Here is a 23,483-nt window from a genome sequence, read left to right as displayed (position 1 = left end):
CCATAATTCTTCGACTAAATTCATTCGTATAAATAGTGTCCGCATGTTTGGTCCCATAATACCCACCGCCGCCCTGCTAGCTGGTCGGGTATGGGCAAAACAGAAAAAGAATCATTCCAACAACCACTTTCAATCCTGGCCGGAGCGAAGCAACAGCCGATAAGCTGCAGCAAGAAGTATCACTCTTGTGTAAATCTATCAAGTCAAGTAGCTATTTTCACAAATTACGTTAGATTTTCTGTAATTAACTTTGCATTTTATTGGTTCGATGTGTGTTATGCTGGCCTGTCCGATGCTTATTGCTTCTTGGGCACCAAAGCGAGCACCTGCCCCGGACCGATACGACATACACGTATCCGAAGGTCCGTTAATGCCGGAGCTTCAATGGAGATTAGAGAGTGACCACCGCTTATAACGGCAAGGAAAAAGCACTGTTTCCGAAGAGGTGAGCTGAAACCACTTACAATGAATCTTTCTGTGCCGATAAATTTATTGAAATCCACACACGGTCAAATGAGTCTTTCATGCGGCAACGGCACCTACGTCAGAAATCAGGACGCATACGGTCTGTAGTTTCCTTTTCACGACAGGAAAGGAAGACACGTGGTAACGTTTGTTGCCAAGTCATGGATTAGTGAAACGACACCAATGGTAATGATGATGATAGTGACATTTTGTTTTTCCTAAAAAAAACCAAGACGAGCATCCTGCGGGATGGCATTTTGCTGTTGGTTGTAGTAGCACAATTCTCTACTTTCCGGCCAGATCAGGAGGTGAGCTTGCATAATACATAGATCCGAGCTGGATCAACGATGTTTGGACAGAGAATTTGAGGTTTTTGTTTGCTTTACAGCACCGGCGATAGTAATTTGCCTGTATTATGTTTATCCAGGACCAGGATCTCCGTTTGCTGGCGGAGCACGGTTGTCGGTTGCACTGGCGTGGATTGGGTTACGTGGTTTTTGGGGATCAGTCTTGTCGTATTGACAATTTCTGTCCACGTCCGACTCTCATCCATCGCAACCCGATGGCTGCCCTGGGCAGCAGACCTGGCTGGCCGACCGGTCGGACGGAGCAGCAGAACACATTGCTGCTGAGTCGGAATGGGGGCTTATCTAAACAGCCGTAAAGTATGGTGTAAGGATATAAAAATATTTAATTATTTACATCGACCTGTGTGCCCGGACCCGGGCACAGCCGCTATCCAGCGCTGCAGGATTCGATGTCGCCCGAGAAAGGGAAGCCCAGCTGCCGGTCGGGTCGTTAGACTGGGGACGTTGTTGCGGTTGGTGGGAATCGATTGCATCATAAAGTTGTCAATTTTAGTTTGATTGTAGTTCTATTCTTCTTCTACATAATTGGGGTTTTGCTCGTGATGTATGAATACGAGGATATGTGGAGGCAGCAGGGCTAGCTTGAAGTTGGTGTGATTTTATCGAACCAGCTTTGGATGTTCCATTCTAGAGCATGGTTATATTGTGAAATCTACAGGGCTATCATTCCTCCCTGCAGTTGTTGTGTGATGTGTTGGAAGGCCCAAAGAAGTTTCAGATAGTAATCAAACAATCGTTGTTGTCTTTTTCAAAAACCATTACCTTCAAATAATTCTAATTTTAAAACCCTCTGAGTACTCACCTGCTTGCGAATGTTTTCCCACAGGTAGAACAAATGTCCGCTTTTCGTTTCGAGCCGGGCTCCATTTCCCTGCCGGCAATGCTTTCCGTTGCATTCGGCTTAGCTACGACGGCGCGGCGTGTTTTCCCGCCGTGAACGTATGACACGTGATTTTTGAGATTTGCCTTCCGAGTGAAACTCATCGGACACAGCTCGCAGGGAAAAATTCGTTCGTCCGTATGCTGACGCAGGTGGCACCGAAGGGACGCCTTGGAAAATGGCTTCTTGCACAGCGGGCAGGTGATTTTCGTCGATTTGCTCGATCCGGACTCTGTAGCCGTTGATGAGTGCAAAATTTCATGATACAGGAAGGACGCCTGTGAGGGTGTTCTGTTCAAATTGTTGGATGGAGGGAAAAAATTAATGAAGGAAAACGAAAAAATTGCGTTTTTGGGGTGCGAAATGGAAATTTTCCAGCAAATTAGCAAGGTCAGCATCGGATAGAGATAACAAACAAAGGACAGAAAAATAAATGCTAGATTAAGAAGCCAGCAAATACCTGAACGGGCATATTTTACACTGCCAGGACACGAGCGAGCTGTCCTCGGCGATGGTGCCAACGATTTCATCAACGTAAACAGTATTATTTTCGGACGCATTATTGGCCATGGCGAAAAAGATTTCTGCTGACGCGGATGAACTGGCGACAATGTTATCATCGCAGGCGAAATTTGATGTCGTCGAGGTCGAATGGGCGCTGGCGGTCGATGTCGTCGATGCTGCTGCCGTCGTTGCTGTCGCCATTGCCTCGGACAATGGTTTCGGGTTGGGATGGGACTCGGAGTGATGGTAGGAGCTGGCAGTGATGCGACGGGTTTCAGTTGTCGATCCCGTCGAAGCCGATGATGGTGAAAGGTTAGAATAATTTTCCGTCATGGTTGTTGAATCCAATGGCACTGGAGCTGTAGATAAGAAAGTTATGATTGTATAATGTTGGGGAATGTTTATATGCTTTGGGTCTACATAACAGAGTTTTTATGCGCTCCTTGTAAAATTTTGAGTATAAATTTACGATTTTGTTAATAAACCATCACGGCTATGGGATTTATGAAAAGCCAATTGGACTTAGAAAATAGTTACAGTAGTTTAAATTTATCAGTATTTGATTGCACATAAACTTTTTTATGAAAAATGATTTTTAACCATTAAGCATTTAATCATTTTGGCAAATTTAAAAAAGCAAACAGTCGCACAGATTGACTAAGAAAGTTAAATTTAATTCGTTTTCCCAATAACGGGAAATTAGCAGTCATTAACTTTTCGTCGGAGAGCCCAATTTCGGAAGCTGTTTTTGAGCCCAATAGCGGGGTTCGGTTTGTAAAAATGTAAATACTGCATTCTTCTTATCAATCTGAACACAGCGAATATATTTTCATGAATAGAAATTTTGTTACAAACAAAAAACCTTCTTTTGAAATTGGCAGAATCGATGACGACTAATTTCACCTTAATGATTATGATAATAATAATAAAAAAGCAAAGCCATGGGTATAAACGTCCTTAAGAACTGAACTTTTCTTTATCGACAGACTTCGCAGCCGATTATTAGAGTACAGGCAAATTACGGGGCTAGTACAAAGATCATATTACCTCTGCAGCGGCACCGCTCAGTCGAGATTCGAGCATACGACGACTGGCTTGTTAGACCAGTATCGTACCCCAGAGCTAACTGGGTGGGCTAATAATAATAATAATAATAATAATAATAATAATACTAATAGGATCGGCTTATTACGACGAAGAACTACCGCAGGTACATATTGCACGAAGATATAGAAGACCGTTGTCGAAAGTGCAATTCAGTAGGGGAAACGATCTAGCAAAAGGGCGTAACTGCTAAATATAAACAAACTGAGCGAGGTTTTCTTTCTCTATGATAGTCCAGTCTAGTAACAGACAACTCTTTTTCGGGTTATTTAAATAGCTTCCAAATTCCTCTACTCTCACTTCTCATGTAACACTCTCTATCCTGTTCCACCCTAGTAAGAATTTGTCGTGCGACGTCGGACAGACGCAAGCAAGAGTTACGCTTGTGTCGGACGACGTCCGTCCGATAATTATTACCGGGACTTGGATGATGCTGATAGAAGTCATCCAGGCATCCAGGCATCCATGTTCAGCTTCGCTACATTTCAAAGATAACGTTGAGGTCCATAGCTGTTTTAATTTCTAGTCACTGCGTTGATGGCCTTCGCTGTTTTCTCCGACTTTGTCCAAGTGCTTCTTAAAGTTGGACTGATCGTCGATTATCACCCGGTACTTTGCTACTCGTTTTGAGGGTGTATTGTATTGTATGTTGGTCGATTCAACTGACAATTGACATTATCTACATGAAAATTCAATCTAAAACTAAGTCTGTTGCAGCACCCTGTACCTTGTTATCCTTCTAATGAAAGCGCCTGAGGTTACGAAGCCAAATAAGTCTTCGACTAGCGTGATAGTGCGAGTGCATGACGTCAGTGGATCATAAAAACCATATACGGTCCGATGGAATCTAATTATCAGTAAACTCGATGAACGAAGCTGGCTACGTGAGGCTCGAAGATCAATTCGAGATAGCAAAACCGGGGCATCAAGTCCATTGTTGAGAAGTTTGGCTACAAAAGTCGCTTGATGAATCTTTTGACTACTCTCTAGTGTATCCAAATCTAAAAGCTGGCATCGGTTTTCGTAGCGGGGAAGATTACTTGGTAGAAGTCACGGTAAACGTCTTAGAGCGATACGGACAAATCTTAGTTGTACACGTTCTATTCTAGCTGTCCAGCACAAGATATGGGTATTCCAGATGATACTGGCGTTTTCAGGTATTGGTTGTAGGTACTAATGCGCAGTACAATGCTTTCAAGCAATGCGGATGGCTATGGCATAATCTTCAATTGTGATTTTAGCGCTGCGCCGCTTTGCACTTACTGACCAACAGCATTTCCGTTTTGTGCTGCGCTATCTGAAGTTTCGCTCCCACCATCCAGTTTCCAATCATTCCGAGCACCTCGACGGCCATCATTGGTACTTCTTCTAGCGTCTTTCCTGCTACCGAAAGTAAGATGCCTTTCGCAAGGCCAACTATCCAGGCCCCTTTAGCTGGTACTACACACCGTTACACATCCCATTTCATAGCGTTGGACCGAGAATAGAGCCAGTAACGCGACTATAGTCTGCCAACTGGCGCTATTCAAGTTCTTTTTTACGCCGATCGTTACCTCCGCGCAATATCGATCGCCTCTTCACTTTTGTTTGGCCGACTTTTCGGGTTTATCAACTTCTTCTTCTTCTGCCAACATAGAGCCGGTGTGACTCTTACCGTTTCAAGAATTCCTCTCCACTGACTGTACCCGGTCCTGGGCTACTCGTATTAATTCGTTGAGCGTCTCGACATACGCAAGGCGGTTTCAACTTGGTCGAGTCATCTAGTAGGGTAAGGTGGTGCAGAATGCACCGCTTAAGCAAAACATCATTTTGCAGAGCAACGGCGTGTTTGTTCCACGTTTTTCAACTTCTAGAAGACTTTGGTATCTTTTTTACACTTACTCCTGGTGAAGTTTCCTAACAAAAACCAGTATTTTTTGTTATTTTTGACGATTTTTGGCAAGAGTCAAAATCATTATGTGAGGCAGAACGCCAAAGCCCGTGGACAAAACGCACCTAGTTTGCCCAGCTAGGCGTTAAACGCAACCAAAAAATTTACCTTTCAATCACGTGTTAAATAAACTCCTAAAACTAGACTGCCGAAATGGCGAAAGCGTTCGTTATAGCGTTTGTTGCAAACGCTTGTTTGCTGGGACATAATGGGTTCATATCTCAACATAATTGGCAATAAAATTTAATCATCTAATTTTCTCCAACTGATGTGTGATGAAATATTGTAAGTTAAACAATGTACAATTAGGTTTAAGGCAAATTCTAAGTCCTATACAATACATGATATTGCTACATTTTTAATGAATAATCCGAAACGAAAGATGTACTGCAAATTAAAAATATTTTATAACTGTTCGATCCCGCTGTGATGCATTCTACCCCTGTTTTGTATTTTGAAGTTTTTTGCAATATATGTGAAAAATATGCATAGTTAATGCCGTTTTTGTGATGAATCATCGAGTATGACAGTATATCAATTAGATAGACTGTATGTAGGGTCTTTTTCTAATTCCCGTCGTAATAAGGAAAGCCATTCTAATTTTCATCATTTGCTGGATGGATTTAATGAATACTCCAAAAGTTTTTGTGCTGATTTGACTAAAACACACTTACCTTCCGATCCGTGAACTTTGAAATCACTGAAAAGCGACTATTAAAGCATATTTTTGAAATTACGCAACTGACTTCATTGCTAAAATTCGTCGTACCGTTTTAAAATCCGTCCATCAAAATTTTTCATCGTCCAAACTAAAAAGCACAACAATGTTTACGAAGCTAACGCGCATGTATTTGTGTAGGACGGCATGACAAATGTTATTCTACAAAATTTTGGCAGGTCAGGCAAGTTTTTCTGGCTGTAGAATAACGACAATGCCTTGCGTGAGTTATTTTCATTTATGAATGACGGAAATTAAAACGATTAGTCGACATTGTCTTCTTCGTCGCACGAAAAAACGTGGGAAATTTGGCTGGTAGGACTTCTTTAATGATAAATAGCATTTAAATAGATCTCAGCTCACTTTGATTGATCGCATATGATAGACAACTAACTAAAATAGTAGGGAATAACTAGTTTTGCATTGTGTGTCATAAAAATGCTGATATTTTTAATAATTTGTGTTGGATAGGACGGGAATAGGCAATTACGACGATGTAGCAACATACCCTATTATGAAATTTGCATACCGACTAGTGGTAAAAGCTTAAGAGAAAACCGTGATTTCTTACATGTGGAATGAGTTCGCGGATAATCGCTTGATTTTATTGGATGTGGCTATGTTTGATGCTTTTAAATGCTACATAATTATGAATTAGCGTGTTTTACACCAAAATAAAATGCGCATTCATAATTTTACCAAATAGTTTCCGCGTTTTTAAGCAATTAATAGCATGGGCCATTCTACCCCCACGGTGCGTTCTGGACAGTCTTCCCCTACGTTGATCCCCTCTATTCAAGGCGCCAGTGGGGCTCTTGAAGCGAACGGCATCCGGCATCCAAGCGATATGATGGACCCACCGTAATCTCCCAACTTTCACCAGGTTTACGATGGGAATCTCTCCAAGTAGTGGCTGCAACTCGTGGTTCATACGCCTATGGCACTCTCCGCTATCCGTTTGTACTCCTCCAAAAATACGCAACACCTTTCGTTCAAATATGGTAAGTGCACGTATGTCTTCCGTAAGCATAGTTACTGTCTCAAGTCCGTAGAGGACTACCGTTCGGATTAGCGTTTTGTGCATCATCCGCTTTATGTGGCGGTGCATGTTCCTTGATCGAAGCGTCTTGCGGAGGGAAAAGCAGGTTCGACTTCTAGCTTGAATCGTCGTTGAATTTCCTTTCTCATATTATTGTCGGCGATTCGAAAGAACTCGAGAGTGCCTCCGAAACAAGCACGTGCACACTCGCTTCAGGGTAATTATGATCAGCTGCGTCAGTTTATCCGGAAAACCATACTTGTACATTACCTGCCATAGCTGTTCGCGGGCTTTGTCGACTACTGTCCGGATAGCATCAACTTCTCTTTCCGAAATCCAAATGGCATCTTCGAGAGACTGTGTGCGCTGTCCGTGAATTTCGTCTGTCTAACAATTGAGGATAATTCTTTCCAACTGTTTTCCGAGTGTGCCCAGTAGCAGACAGATGCCAGATGCTATACGATGCTGGATTTCCCGGAGGCTTTTCCGGCTTCGGCAGTAATACCAATCTCGGTTTCTACCATATGCCCTTTCCATATTACCTTTCTGTAGACAGTTCTGCAGCACCATTCTGAGCATATCCGAGAAGGTTTGAATTGCGGCTTTCAGGGCTACGTTAGGAATTCCAACTGGACCTGGCTCCTTCTCCGCTTTCAGGTCTCTTGCAATAGCTGCGAGCTGCTCGTTGGATACCTGCACACTCTCGGTGTTGTTCCCTTCGTCAAAGTACGGAGTAGGTGGACACCACGTTGGGTTGTGCTACGGGAAAAATTCTTCCACGGTGACCTTCATCTTTTCTGGACTAAGGTCCGTAGGTTTAAGATTTTTAAGTGAGGAAAAGCTCGATGCCTCTCACACTAATGATGATGTACATCACGTAGCACGGTGTAAAACTCTAACCCACAAAAAATCTCACTGCTCCTGGCCAGAAGCCAGGACTACTTCGGGGGGAGGCTGCACTGCTATGCACTGCTCCAATGATGGCACTCCTGCTACCCTTCGAGAAGTGTACCGCTCAGGGAAGCACTTCGTATGACTATCAACCGAAAGGTGCGATTAATCTTTGTCCGATTTCGTTCCAATACTGCAATCTATGCTGGGCCCGCATATCTCATTACACAGCAAAATACCCGAGCAAGGATTTACAACAAAAGTATATCAAAATTATTACATATTCTGCTGTTGATATCAACTAGAAATCATTTTTTGCTACCAAGTCCAAATGGCACTTATGATGTATCAAACTTTGCTTTCATTTTGTTTTAATTTTTGTTAAAAGAAAACGTGTTGACATATTCTATTTATGCTGTAAATAAACCTACAATATTTAAATTAATCTATTTTCACATAAATTTTTTTCTAGTAAAATGGTCAGTTCAAATTATATGATGATAGCAATATGATGATGATATGATAGCAAAATGACAACTAATTTAGCTTTCACATTAATATTGTGTAACAGCAAGATGAGTATTCCGTTTGATATTTTTGATAGCAAAAGTAGTATTCAATTTAATTTCACGGCGTGGAATTTTTGCTATCAATTTTGATATTTTAACCACTAAGTCAACCAAAATGAAATTACACCGAGTAATCAAAATAGGTTACATCAAGATATCAAATTTTGTTTTCAATTTGCTCTAAAACTTTGCCCGGGTACGCTTGCCAGAAGCCGCCTCTTGCTGCTGCTTGAACCAGCAGTATTCGGCATCACGCTAGAGATCGCATTGAAAGCCTTGACCGCTTTGTTGTAAGCATAATCGACGTGCCTGTTGAAGTATAGCCGGTCGTCGACCATTACATCCAAGTGTTTCAGTACATGCCTAGAGGTTATAGTATCAGCATCTTTGGCTCGAGCAGCACGTTCCTCACGTGCTAACTAATAGCACCACAGTGATGTGATGGGATTATTTCGACCTTCTCCAACCTATTACCTACCTATTACCGTTGTTTCGATGTAATCCGCAAAGCCAAGGATTTCCACACCTTTAGACAGATTTAGTGTACCGTTGTACACCGTTGTACCTAGCATTCGTGAGCGATGGGCCGAGGTGGAAGCCTTGTGGAACTCTCGCTGTAACCCTAATCGACTTCTACCCGATGTTCGTTTTTTAAAGCAGCAAACGGTTCTAGAAATTGCTATTGAGGATCATACACAGAGTCAGGGATGCTTATTGTGTGCAACGCTGCAATGATGACTTGTCAACTGGCGCGTTTAAAAGCGTTCTTAACGTAAATCGTGATTACGGCGTATTGTCGATTTTCTCTTCTGCTTAAATGCCTTCTCAACTTTTTCGATCACTGTCCGTATTGTGTTTACCGTACACTTTCTATTCCTGAATCCCAATTGCCTCTCTGACACTTCATGTTCACTCTCCGTGTATTTTGAAAGCCGGTTGAAAATTGTGCAATGCCTAAATTACAGCCACAAAGATTCGCCCAAGCCTTGATTGTTTAACCGACTAAATACCGACTGGGTGTGCTAAGCAGTCAGGTCTTCTAGATGACACCGATGATGCACCGAGCTGTTCAGACAGCTCGTCGCAGCGGCAGCATAGTGTATCGTTGTCGAGATGGTATATTGCGCGAGGCATGTTCTGATGCTCAGATAAGCGATATTCTGTATCAAGGGTATTTGGCCCCCACAAGAATAATCCTTTCCAAGAATTTACCGAGTATATCCAGCAGACAGATAGCTCTATAAGTTACTGGAACTCCCGGAAACTTTCGTGGTTTCGGCAGGACTTCCAACTTTTGTATTCTCCATGGCTCTGGAAAGTAACCTTTCTCAAGACATTTTTGTAGGACCGTTTAAATGCCTGGAATTGCTTGTAATGCCACTTTCAGCGCTGCATTGGGAATTGCTTCTGGGCCAGGTGCTTTCTTAGTCTTCATACTTTTCGCGGCATCTGCGAGTTGCTCGTTGGAGACAGGTCTTTCATCGATATCAACTCCTTCAACTTCGCCGTATGGACAGGGTGGCCAGATCGTCATTTTGTGCTCCGCAGAAAAGCCCTTCAATGTTGACCTTCAGCCTCTCTGGTCACATTTCAGTGGATGTCGACGGACCTCTTATCTATGCCTTTGCAACTTGATATGCGTCACCCCAGGGGTTAGCATCGGCGTCTCCACATAGTTATTTAAAGCAGTTGGATTTGCTTTGCATTATTATCCGCATCAGTGCAGCCTTGGTGACCCGCTGCACTGTTCTCCGTGCTTCTCTCTCAGAGCAGAGGTATTCTTGGTCAGCTGAAGGCTTCTTCTGGTGCTAAAGCATTTAGCTCGATGTTCTCCAAGTGCGTCATTTCATCAGTAAGCAGGGGTCCGTCGGATTCTAGGCGCACGTTTTCTAGGAATTGTTACATCGCTTGCTTTTGCTAGCGTTTCTATCAGTTCATCCGCGGTCAGGTCCAGAAAGTCACTGTCTACACGTAGAGCTTTAACAAAAAGATTTCTATCAAACATTTCCGTTCGCAGCCCCTAATCCTGTGTAGTTTCACGGAGTTCCTGCGACCGATGGTATACCGAATCGACTGGCGATCACTGTACGTGAGGTCCTCACAGACTCTCCAGTTTATGCTTACTGCTAGCGACGGGCTGCACAAAGGGACTTCGACAACGGACTCACGGCCATTTCTGCGCAATTTGGTTGGTTATTACTCTTGGTTAAAAGGTGTTATTACATAGTATATCACTATTGAATTGTTTTGTGGTCACTGATGTGCCTAGGCTGGAGTACGCTGGAGCACATGCTCCACCTTCTCTGGTCAGATTTCAGTGTCAAGTAAAAATTCTATTTCAATTTTAAATCCTATTTCAAGTTCAATTTTGATTCAATTTTAAGTTCAATTTAACTCCAATTTCAAGTTTGATTTCAAGCCCAGTTCTAAGTTCAAATCCAATTTCAAATTTTACGTCCAATTCAAGTCTAGATTCAAAAGACATCAAGTTCAATTTTAAGTCCTATTTCATATTCGATTGCATGTCCCATAACAAAGCTATTAAATACAAGTATTTTGTGTTAAGTCCCCTTTGAAGTACTATTTCAAGTCCGATTTCGACTAATTTCAAATGCAATTGTAAGTTCAACTTGAAATTCAATTTTGAGTTGAACTTCCAGTTTAATTTGAAGTAAGTAAAGCTTTAAATCCAAATTGGTCCATACATAAGTCCAATTTCAAATCCAATTTGATTCCAATATCAAATCAAATTTCAAATCAAATCAAAGTTCAAGTTTAAGCATAACTTCGTGTCTAATTTTAGGTGCGTTCCTAAAATCCCTAAGCAAACAAGTTCTTCACGGCAAAACCTGCTTTTGAAAGGTCTGTGTCCCACCTTCTGCACACCCTAAGTGGGTCAGTTGTATGCTGCAAAAGTTTGATGTTCCATCATCTGTCAAAGTTTGGCTCGCCAATAACTATGAACTAGGGGTGATAGGGGCATAATGGGCACCTTAACTTGATAGCTGATTTAAGCATCCAAAATGACTAAATTTTTAAAGTGTCATCAATGCAAAACATGAATTAAGTATCGATTACTAAAGGCATACTGTTTGCAAGTTATAAAATAACTGCCTTATCATGAAAAATGTGAGTTAAAGTCATGCTTCAAAAACTACAAATCAGTCAGTGTGTGGGGCAAAATGAGCACCCCCCTGGGGCATAATGAGCACCCCACTGGGGCATAATGAGCACCCTTATAAACACTTGCTTGAGAGGTGTATACAAGTACAACAAGCACATCACACATATTACACATACACACGCATACACACACATACACACACACACACACACATTTCTTTCAGTATTATGAAGTAAAAAGCTGTAAAAATAGCTAGAAACCTTTTTATTATATTTTGGTACTGCAGCAAATATATAACAAAAACATGTTCTGTTAGCTCTAACAAATTCAAAAATTAAAAATTAAGTCAACAAATTCAACAAATCAATTTGATTAGGCATAATAAATTAATAAAATAAGGCATAATTAAGTGGTAGAATAATAAAAGGCAAAACACAGCAAGATATTGCACTTATGCGAAGTCACATGATGTGCATCGGGAATCCTCCTGGCATTCATGGAACCACAAGAAGCACTTCGAACACTTAGACCAGTCTTGGCCGTCTTCTGACAAACTGAAGCAGCTGCCGCAATGTTCACAAAGCGAGTCTTGCATGATGGTAGTCTTCGCTTGGTTTTTAGCTGCTTTTGGTCGACCTCGTTTGCGCTTAGCAGTTTCGAAAACATTGCTAGAAATAGATTTCTGATCCACCTTCTTGGCTTTCTTCAGGTTGCCTATATCCTTCAAAGCCTGCAAGGACTTCAGCTTATTCCGATAAGGGCTTCCTGTAATATTGCATGCCTTTTCCCTCTTTCTACCACAAACGATTTTTCTGGTGCTTGTTTTCGGTAGAGGCATGATGTCAGAAGGAGAAACCGTGAGCAAGCTCGCTCGCAACGATACAGGTGTCGAAATGGTTTTATTTGCAATACTGCCAATCGAACTGTTCATGTTCTGGGAAGAGCCAGGCTGACAATCCAAAGCGTTGAACTCGGCAGTTGCATCGTCTTTACTGCTTGAGGGCGCGTTGTCTGAGATTGGATCAGATTCTTGGAGGACATCTGTAACATCAGCGGGGGCAAAATCTTTATCTTCGAACACGAATCTGTTCAACGGAACAATGCCGGTTTTACTAAATCCGCTTTGGGCCGTTTTTGCATTGGCCGTTTGCATGTATGCAAACCCAAATAGCTCGCTGATTTCGTTGAGGGTAACAACTTTACCAGGATTCGCTTTCAGATAATTTTCGACTGCTTTCGAAAAAGCAGTTTTCAGTGGTCCCATGAAACTCACATCAAGCGGCTGAAGCTTGTGGCTGCAGTGGGGGGGGGGGGTAAAGTCACAACAGTCACGAAGCATTCACGTGCTCGCTCAAGAAAGGACAGATTTTTAGTGTGTGAGTTGTGCCCATCAAGCAAAAGGAGCACCGGAGAACCAGCTGTTGGACGTGTGTGGTGCAGGAAATGCTCGAACCAAGAATTAAACTCGGTCATTGTCATCCACCCCGACGAGTTGCAAACAAAAAGCGTGTCCGGAGGGGCACCCTTTTTTAGGGCCTCGGTCAGTCGAGCTCTAGGGAATATAATCATCGGCGGAATGAAGGATCCGGAAGCAGACATGCAAATGCATGCCGTAGACAACAGCCCTCTCTCAGCAGATGTTACCGATCCGACTTGTCGCCGACCCTTCAAAGCAAGCACCTTGGATCTTTTCGTTTGCACCTAAAAACAACATGAAACCTAATTTATCCGAACTTTAACTTAGGACAATATTGCTCAAATTACGGTAAGCACGGATGTTTCGTCGACGTTGAATATTCTGCTTGCAGCAAAGTTGCCTTCCGCCATCGTCTGGATCAAAACATCAAAAAAATTATTGACCGCTACCCGATTGAAGCCTTGCAATCGAGCCGCTGAGGTTGCTTCTGGAGCACGCAACGAAAGTTCCGGATGACGCTTTCGGAAGCCACGCAGCCAATCCCAGCCAGCTAACTGTATTTTGGTGTTGAACACATGTGCTTTTCCGTTTTTCTCCGCCAGCTGATATGCGAGGCTTCTGATTTCACGGGTAGTAATACCGTAGCATCGAACTTCCATTTCCAAAATATGATTCACCAGCTCTTGTTCTTCAGCTGGAGTGAAAACGGTCTTAAAAGAACCGATTTGGAACACTTCAGGCCCCGATAATGCTGCTTCATATCTCTTCACATACCGAGCTAGCGTCTGCCGTGGAATCCCGTGGTACTTGGCGGCTTGTTTCGTGGATGTTCCGTCTCGCCTTACAGTGGTCAAGGCCGCTTGAAGGGCCGTTTTTGACCAATTCTGTCTTCCAGAATTCCTTTTATATGTACACACCATCACTATAAACAAGCACTGACGAGATAAGCAAGAAAATTGACAAGCCTACTAAGATGAATTTGAGATTAGTTTGTTCGACATAGTGTGCTCGTTTCACCCCACATAGAAGTGCTCATCTCGCCCCTAGTCAATTAGTTAAAGTAAAAACGAGTTTTTACACTAATTACAGTATAAAATCAAAACTTTAACGAAGGTGAAATGTGAGGTATAATGTATACATCATGTTGCAGTGTTCGCATAATTGATTAAAATGTTTAAACGATTGTAAAAGCTTATTTGGTAGTGCTCCAAAATTATAAGTTTTTCATCGTTTGAGAACCACTTTAAGTTTTTTAATATATCTCCGTGTTTTAAATGGAGAGATCACCTTCGTTTTGAAAAATAGATACTATAGTACCTACAGTAGTGTATCGCGTATCATGTTTTATGACAAATTGCGTACTTTCGTAAAAAAGAGGGGTGCCCATTTCGCCCCGTGTGCTCATTATGCCCCTAATCCCCCTACCTTGGAAATCAAATAACCTAATTGTTGACATTTCCAATCAATCGAATTTTTCGAACATTCCGGTTTGAATCCTAAATTGTAAGTAATTTAAAGTGAAGCACGTGACTTGAGAAATTTAATTCCAACCATGGTAACAGTGCTAACCAAAAAACGTAAAAGTTTAAAATTTCTGTAAACTTTCTTTCTCGCCTGTCACTCGACATGGTTTATTCTGGTTCTCTCTACCGTACCGTGCATCTGTCTGGGCGGCAGCAGTTAAGTGAAAAATATTCGGTAAATCTGTTTACCTACCTCCAGATCCAGACTCATCAGTTGTTGCTCTCGGGATTGTTTCACTGCAAAACCGGGTAGCAACGTTCCTGCCCATACTACCGGCGGCGGTAGCGCGTTGTTCCGAGGAAGTTGAAGAATACAGATGTGACTCCTTTCGTATTTTATGATCATTCATATTTACTTTAATTGAATCATTTAGGATAATTGAATTTTCGCCCGGAAGATGCGCCCGGGATGTTGATGGGAGACTTGACTCCGGCTTAGCAACAGCGGAACCAGCAGCAGCGACTGGCACTGCTGCTACTAGTGATGCCACCGACAGCAACACCCGTTCGTCCGTAGCCGCCACCGTTGCTGCTGCTGCTGCTTCTGACGACGATGTTGATGCGACGGAATTGAAAAATGTACAATTTTTGTCACGTACGTGTCTGCCAAGTTCCTGGGCTAGCACGAAATTTTCTCCGCACTGTGGGCAGCTGTTCGCGTGAGTGGGTGGTAGGTTGAGAGAGAAAAAAATATGAACATGAGTTTATTTAATTTCTACCGAGTGAAGGAAGTTTTATTAACTAACCTGTACTTGATTTCGGGATGGTCATTTCTGATGTGATTTTTGAGCTCCAAAATATCGCCCAACTGTTTCTGACATACGTGGCACTTTTTGCGGGGAAGATGTCCGTCTTTGTGACGTTTCCTTGCCGACATCACCTTGTGCGAGGTCGTCCGGCGATGCTGGAGTGACTCCCTAGGCGTTTGAAAGGAAACTTCACATATCGAACAGTAGTAGTGAGCTAGCCGGTGCAGCTTTTGGCCGTGCTGTAGCAAAAGCATTTTGTTCTGGAAAGTTGATTTGCACAGTTCACAGCTGAAGGTGTTTTGGAATGTTCGTTTCACCCGAACGGTGTCCTCCGGGTTTCCTTCGTTGCACAGTTCGTGGTGTTTCTTGAGCTCGGCGTTGTAACGAAACTCATCGCCGCAAAACTCGCATACGATTGGAGTTATCTTTCGAATGATGATCGGAACCGAACGGTTGATTACGGATATAACCTCTTGGTGGTCAGACCCGATTAGGTGATTGGTCATGTGAAAGTTTTCGTTGCATTCGTATTTGCAAAAACTGCACCAGAACTTACCGCCACCTCCGACGCGCTGCTCGTGCTCTAGGGAGTTCCAATGAATCATAAACTGCTGCTCGGTGTTGGCGTAGAATTTGCACGGATGACATTGGAAAGGAGATTGCAGGACAATGCGGTGGATGTTTTTCAAAATGATATCGAAGCACTGGTCGGGATGGTTGAGCATTCTTCGATAGTGATAGCGGGAGATTAAATGTTTTCCCAAAAGATTCGTCGGAAGTCGAGTCTTACAAATTTCGCATTTCGTGTAGTAAGATTTTCTTTTTCTTTTCATCTTTTGCGGAGACTTTTCGAATACTTCCGGGGTTGTTGAAGCCGTAGGTGTTGAAGTTTGCTCGGAACTTAAATTACCACCAAAAAAGTCATCTCTAAGATAAACCGAAGGTTTTGCGATTCGTTTCGATAGTTCATTAGGGTACGGAGAAGGTTTAACAGCTCTTTCGAGTTCGGATTCCTCTTGCGCTCGTTTTTGATGAAGATTCGACTTCAGATGTCGTTCGTAAACAAAACGCGAAGCGAGCTTTCGATTACAGATACTACACCAGTAATTATCGTCGTAAGTCTTGCTCGGAAGGGTCGGTATTTTATACTCCAATCGAGTGATTTTCGATCCCGGTACCCATTTGCCTTTGGTGTGACCGGGTGGAGGGGCAAAGCTTTTGTACTCCTCATCTTCTTCCGGTTCCGTGGACTTATCCAGCTGACCCTCCTGGTCAGGCCAATGGCGCCACTGCGAGGTTGATGGACGATTTTCCGGTTTCCATTTACCTCCGGTGTGCGTCCGTGGCGGGGCATCGAAGTCTTCCTCTTCGTCGCTCTCATCCTCCGACTGTTCCGGCGATTCATGATGAAAAAATGTAAACAATGAATCGACTTTCTTGTTGCCACTAATATCGCTGACAGCTTTCATAAGTTTCTCCGAGTCGTGATGGGGAGGAATCCAATCGTCTTCGTGATCCTGTTCATGGTCGGGATCGGTGTTCGATAGTGAAGTGGTAGGTTTCCGAGTTTTAGTCCTAGTTGGTACACTTGGTTTAGTAGCGGTTGGAATGTTGGCACCCTTTTTGGAGCTACTCTGTAGCTCAAGTGATGAGAAAAATAAATCAGCACCTAATTCGTAGTCATAATTAACTTCATTTTTGTAGTCCGTTTTGCTGTCAGGCCTTTGCACGGGATCGTTATGGTGAGCTTCCAAATCGTAGTTGAAGCTGTAGTTCGGTAGCTTTTTATGATGCTCCGGTTCTTTGATTCCCTCCCCAAAATCGAACGTTGTAAATCCTTGCTCTGTGCCGATTCGAGAGGCCGTTGCACCGGTGATTGTTACTGTGGCAGGTTTGGGTTGAACACAGCTTACCTTTCTGTGTTTGATGTAATTTTCCAGTCCAGCTACAGTGCGGCCACATTTATTACACAGGTGAGTGTCGTCCAGTTCGGATTCTTCGTGAAGCATTGTGTGCAGACTTGTCGCTGGGGGTCTGAAAGAAGTAAATCAAAGTTTAGGTTTGCATTCGGCATTTTACATTGTTGCAAGGCAGGGAGTTAGTGTACAGGTTCAGCAATTATGGCCGGTGAAAATGAAAAGTGCAGTAGTTTTCAAGGTGATAAAGAACTTTCTGATAAATATATCATGTAAAAACATTTATTGCCTTACTTTGCAGTCTCGTTCCGGATGGAAGAGTGCTGCTTGCAGTTTGGACCGAAATGATAAAATATTAGTTCCAGGAGGAAAACATGACGATGATGATGTTCGTATAGTCTTTATCGAGTCGGGATGGACTGGCCTAACACGAGCCTAGAGGAGAGAAAGTCTGTTTGTTTATTAGAGATGGACCAGCAAGAGACATGAGTTCTGGATACACTTTCAAAATGAATCTATTTGGGCGGAATCACTCCGGCATAACCGGCACATTGGAAGCATCTGGGGAAAGCCAACTGGTTGGTAGTGACTTGTACAACAACGTCGTCGTTGTCCGATTGCGAATTCGCAATGCCAGGAAATGCTTCAAAGCAAGAAGCAGTAGGTAGGTACCACCGACATACTCTTCTGTGCACTGCGGAAGCAACGTACACGTATTAGACTGGTGCCGAGCTTTTTGAATATATATGATCCCTTAGGAGGATGATTATACTGCCATCTAGAGCTTGTTACGGTCATAAAACTGAAATCCTTATTTTGATGAATGGCCAAAGTTGTTGTCTAATTGTTGGAATAAATTCTATTTGATATATCACATGGTTATTACACAAATTTATGTACACACGACTCCTACATAGGTGGGCTTCGGAAAACGAAAACTGGCTGGTGGGTCTCGTCTCTCTTTACTTTCAAACTATGCACGGTCTAATTTTCACTGCTACCGGAAGTTTTGAGCGCTCTTCCAGGGAAAGAAGGGGAACCATCTCTCACAGCCGAATGACATAACCTTCCGACTGGTTGGTACGGACTTACCGGTGTTGCCTGTGCTGTGCCGGCAGGGCAATGCTTTGCCGTGCAAATTGCATACCTTTACATCAGTGTAGTTTGATGCATCTACATTTGATTTACATATATTTGCGTAATTAACTCCTTTCTGCTCTTCATGTTGTGCAGAAGAAAAAACACATGTGGAAAGTTAATCGTGTTTTTTTCTGTACTTTAGTCTTCAACAAACTATATTGTTAGCAGGAAAGTTTTTATTTGATTATCTCTTTTTTTTCTTAGTAATCTGTAACAAAGTATCATTGTTATTTAACGTTTTTTATATAAGTAGGTATGCAAACTGAAAACATAAAGTTCTTGCAGTTGTTCAAAGTCAGCAAATCATTGCAGTTTATTTGTTAGCACTGGCGTTCTCTCTGCTTTTGTTTAAAATATTTTATTTTGTTCATGATGTAATTATTCTTTCGTTTTCTTCCGGGAAACAGGCATTTCCTTGCAGGTGAAAACAAAACACCACACGTCTCCATTGTATTGTCGCGTCTTTACTTGAAAAATTGTAATACATCTCTCAAGTTTTCATAGAATAAGGAAAAATGTCAGAAAGGTTGTGTTTTAGACATAACCGTATGATTGACGTAAGGACTCAGAATAAAATCATGAGTTTTCTGGAGGACACATATGTTAAAAGTGGTTAGCATTTTATCAAATTTTTGGCATCAGGCTAGATATTTTATATTGGCGAAAACGAGTAATTTTGCTAGAGACAAAAACGGGAAAGGCAAAGTTTGAAATCCCATTCCAGCTCTACTTGTTTCGTTCCATCGCAAAAGAAAAGTTCTAGAAAATTCACATCTTGAAAATAAAATGATAGCCCCAATAATAAAGTAGTCGGATTCAGTGTTGCCAGAGTTGCTTAGTTAAAAATCGTTAGTTTTATCATATGTGTTTATCACCGCAAGTACAACGCCTGCAACCATTGATACATAGAAGATTTCTTTTAAAAATCGAATAGAAAAAATTCACGCCTCCAAAAACCCCCACATGCCAAATGAGGTTCCATTTACTTGATTAGTTCTCGAGTTTACAGGAAATTTGTGTTTCATTTATATAGGAGCTCCCCCCCCTTTCTTAGAAGGGGAAGAAGTCTCAGTACATCATAGAAAAAATTCACACCTCCAAAAACCCCCACATGCCAAATTTGGTTCCTTTTGATTGATTAGTTCTTGAGTTATGAGGAAATTTGTATATTATTTGTATGGCAGCCCCCTTGCTAAAGAGGGGAGGGGTCTCAATTCACCATAGAAAATTTCTTGCCATGGACCATGGAGTAATTCTTTCGGCTTATATTGCTTGATTCAAAACGCTGTATCTCGGGATCGGCAAAGAATACCTCGGGGCGATGAGTGATTCTTATGTAAAAAACTACAAGGTGTACATTCCTAAGGGTTGTACGAAAGGGTGACGTAGGCCTATGTTAACATATGTATATTGTAATATTTTGATAACATGTATTACTCGATGAAGTATTCCTTTATGTCAGATTATTAAAGCAAGGACTAATACAGGCTGCATTTCTGACATGTGTATGTTCATAAGTATCTATCGGCCCAGCTTGGCTCATTAAAACAGTGAGCAGATGCGCTACGGAAACCGTTCGTGAGGTTCAGATCTTCGTTCGTTTCTTGTTGGTGATTGAATTAGCCAAAATTCCATCCCGGAAGGCACATAATTATCTTGACATTCGGGCTCCTAGTAAATGTTTCAAGATAAATGTAAATATCATTCATTAATCCATCAGCCTTGGCGCCCTTCAGCATCAAGTTAAATTGAATTCCCTTTCAGCTGAAAATATCTCTTCGATGTATCAGCAACAGCAAAAATTGTTTTAGGGAATTTTACAGTGTTATAGCTTAGTAGTTTGAAGGGAACGCCACAAAAGTAGCATGTATTTAGCGTTTTAGGTACGATAAACTAAACGTGTATGTTTACAAAAAAGTTAATTTGCAATCATAAATACGAATTGCAGATTACGAAAAATTTTATTCAATCTTTTTTTAATTTATTGGTGGCCCTTAAAAGGGCCATTGGTTACAAATAACATCAAAGGCAAAGCAAGTTCAGCGCTAATACCGGATGTCTTTCCCTTTTGACATGAATGGCAACCAGAGGGGTGGTGTGGGTGTCAAACTACATACATTGTCCATGTCCCACCCATTGGTGCTGGTACTTTTGGCTCTGGTACCTACTTACTGATTGATTCATCTTAAAACAACTGAAACTAATCAGAAATCATTTAAGCACAGCCTATTAGCTATATTTTACTATTACTAGCTGCTATTTTCGATATGAAGGCTACTTCAGAGTTGTCGCCATCCATGGATATTTTGTCTGCCAAATTTTGACAATTTCACACCACTGACAACAGGCACATAGGTTATCGGTATCGATTCAATGTATCCTGCACCGAAAAGCATTTACTAGCAGACATCATTGCAGTCTGCTCCCGCTTGTCATTCGTACTTACCGCTAGTTTTCCATGTTAACGAAATTTGACCTTGTTTTTACATACATTTTCATTATTAGGCGTATGAAGATTATTATAAGTATGTTACTGTAAAATTGCTAGACATTTTATCTTTCCAACGATATATTAACAGCTATGTTTCGTTCAGTAGTATAGAAGTTACAAGCATTTGAAATCTTTCATTCAAACGTTACACTTCTATTTTCATTTTCATAAAGTGTTACCCTACCCAGTATAGTAAACAAAGACGTAGTCCTCCGTCAAAAATCTGCGAAACACGATGAAGTTGAAATTCTTGAGTTAAAATTGTCTTCATTGAGAAAAAAATAAAAATTTAGTTTTCAAATTGAGTTTAAAAATACTTGGCAGCACTGGTGCTGAAAAATAATATTTTTTTAGAATTCCTTGGGTAATTTCCTTTGAAAATGTGAAAACAGTGTTTCGCTAAACCCAATACTTCCGGAGATATAAGCAAAAGAAAATAAAAGGTTTTGACAAAAAAGGGTATGTATTTTCCTTAAAAATGGAGGTGCTCCCATTAATCGAGAGAATGTCCGATCGGCACCAAATTTTGGATTTTTGCTTTCTGACCGAAAACGAACAATCTGGCGAAATTTGGTTTAAATTCGTAAAGGTCGATTACACGGTGCTCGGACACTTCACGTGGAATGACCCATATGTTAAAGAATAATATTTCCTCCTTCAGCTTGCTTTTACTTGCACTTACTCAAATTAATAACAACCTACTTACTCTTACTCAGTAATTTCATTAAAAAAGGATCTATCAAAATTTATAAATTTCCAAATATTTTATGAAAACCAACGCACTACGCAACGTTAACCAATAGATGTTCCGAAGACGTGCCGATTTCTATCTCAAATAGCAAGTAAGACCGTATAACAAAGGTTCCTTTCACCACTAGGTGGATTAAATCGGGTTTTTTTCACTGAATCACGTTTCATGTTGGGCAAATTCGAGCTGCCGAGAGATGCTCATTAAAAATGGCGCTAAAGTCACATCTTTAGAACGTTCTGAAAGCATTTAGTAGACAGAATCAATTAGCGGTTGGTAAGCTACAAATAAGTTAGCGTGTAACGGAAAGTGGTCACGTTTGGTGCGCTTCAACCATTCTTCAATGGATTTTAAAGAAATTTTCATCAATCGATTAGAAATTTTTTGTTTGCATTGATTGATATAGAGTGACATATCATATCAGGTGTGGGTTTTACACACAATGATGTATTCGAAAAACTATGTTGTAGCGTTATTTAAGAACTGTTTAAGATTTTCAAAATGCTACCTTTCTCGATCGCACCAACGCACAGTGGGACGGTTTCAAAAATAGGCAGACATCGGCTTTTGCGGAGAAATTATTAAGTTTTCCGTATTAGTGTCTTCGCAAAAGTTTCTGGGATTTTAATATATTTTTTTGTTAGATAAAAAAAATTACATTAACCTTCCTAATGCATTGGAAAAAAGTAACATATTATGCATTTCAAAGTTTTGAAATTGCTCTCATTCATCAAGAGGCTTCATTCGCACCTCGAGCAAGTATCATTCTTAAACCAGTCCCGGCAAAAGGCTTCATGGTCGGTAAAGCAGAGTTCAGCACAGAGTGAGGGTGTGTATGTGTATATGTATGTGTTCCTTACTACAGGCCGGACTCGATTATCCGGGGATTCGATTATCCGGGTTTTTAGACTCGATTATCCGGGTGAAAAAAAAAAAATTTTTTTTAGCTGATTTATTTTAAACCCAAATGTTATAGTTTTCATACTACATGATGATTCCAACTAGACAAGCATTGATTCACCTCCCTAAAGCTACAAAATTCCTTTCTTATATCCCTTTTATCGGCGCACAAAACAAAAATAAATCCTGCGATGATGACATCTATTTTTTTACTTTAAAATCATCATCACCATCATCATTATCATCATTATCATAATCATCGTAATCATCAGTAAAAAAAATTCAAAAAAGGAATTTTATGGCTTTAGGGGAGATTGATCAATAATAAAAAAACCTTTATAATACCTAAATATTGAAAAACATAACACACAAAAAATAATATTGTACCAAAAAAAATCATCAGTGGAAAAAATTGTAAGAAAGGATTTTTCTGACTTTTGAGAAGATAGATCAATAATAAATAAAACATTTCTTATAACTAAAAGTCAAAAAACTTGACATACCAAAAAAAATTTTGTACCAAAAAACATGATTCGATTATTCGGGTGATTCGATTATCCGGGCTGAAAATAAAAATGAGCACCCGGATAATCGAGTCCGGGCTGTACTTATGCATTACCAATCTCGTTCCTAGAACCATGAAGTTCCTTCGTTTTCTTTACCTCGTTTGAAAGCTATGGCCAAGAACTGGCACCCAGGATATGTTAGGAAATATTTGTTGACTAATGGCTACTTCCGGGTCGGTTCCGGAACACCCACTGCCAGGTCCCGGGGGACATTTTTATATTGTGAGATACAGTGGGATTTCGAATTTGGTATGGTTCGGTTTTGGCATGGTTCGATTTTGGCATGCCTCGATTTTGGCAACAAAAGTATTCGTTTTTGGTAACACAAAATATTTTACTTCCAAAAATATTCTTAAACATCAGTCAGTTTTCGCACACATACTACAAATGACGAAAAAATATTGCCTTAAGTGTGTTCATGAAAAAAAGTTTGCAGTTATA

At 41.1% G+C, this 23,483-nt stretch overlaps 1 protein-coding gene across 1 annotated transcript in view; it reads right to left on the bottom strand.

Annotated features, from left to right (window-relative positions):
• Positions 1–23,483, bottom strand: part of LOC128740678 (zinc finger protein 91) — a 143,921-nt gene that overhangs the window by 48,667 nt on the left and 71,771 nt on the right. Inside the window, exons 2-6 of the mRNA XM_053836240.1 lie at positions 15,279–17,315; positions 14,997–15,183; positions 14,726–14,960; positions 2,174–2,570; positions 1,636–2,004 (exon numbers count right to left, since the gene is read on the bottom strand). Coding sequence (XP_053692215.1) covers positions 1,636–2,004; positions 2,174–2,570; positions 14,726–14,960; positions 14,997–15,183; positions 15,279–17,290 — 3,200 coding nt within the window. The 5' untranslated portion in view covers positions 17,291–17,315. The remainder of the gene's footprint in view (positions 1–1,635; positions 2,005–2,173; positions 2,571–14,725; positions 14,961–14,996; positions 15,184–15,278; positions 17,316–23,483) is intronic.

The sequence above is a fragment of the Sabethes cyaneus genome, chromosome 3 (genome assembly GCF_943734655.1).
Source record: "Sabethes cyaneus chromosome 3, idSabCyanKW18_F2, whole genome shotgun sequence".
Lineage (NCBI taxonomy): Eukaryota > Metazoa > Arthropoda > Insecta > Diptera > Culicidae > Sabethes > Sabethes cyaneus.
Note: the sequence above shows the minus strand (reverse complement) of the source record. Positions and strands in the feature narration are given on the sequence as shown.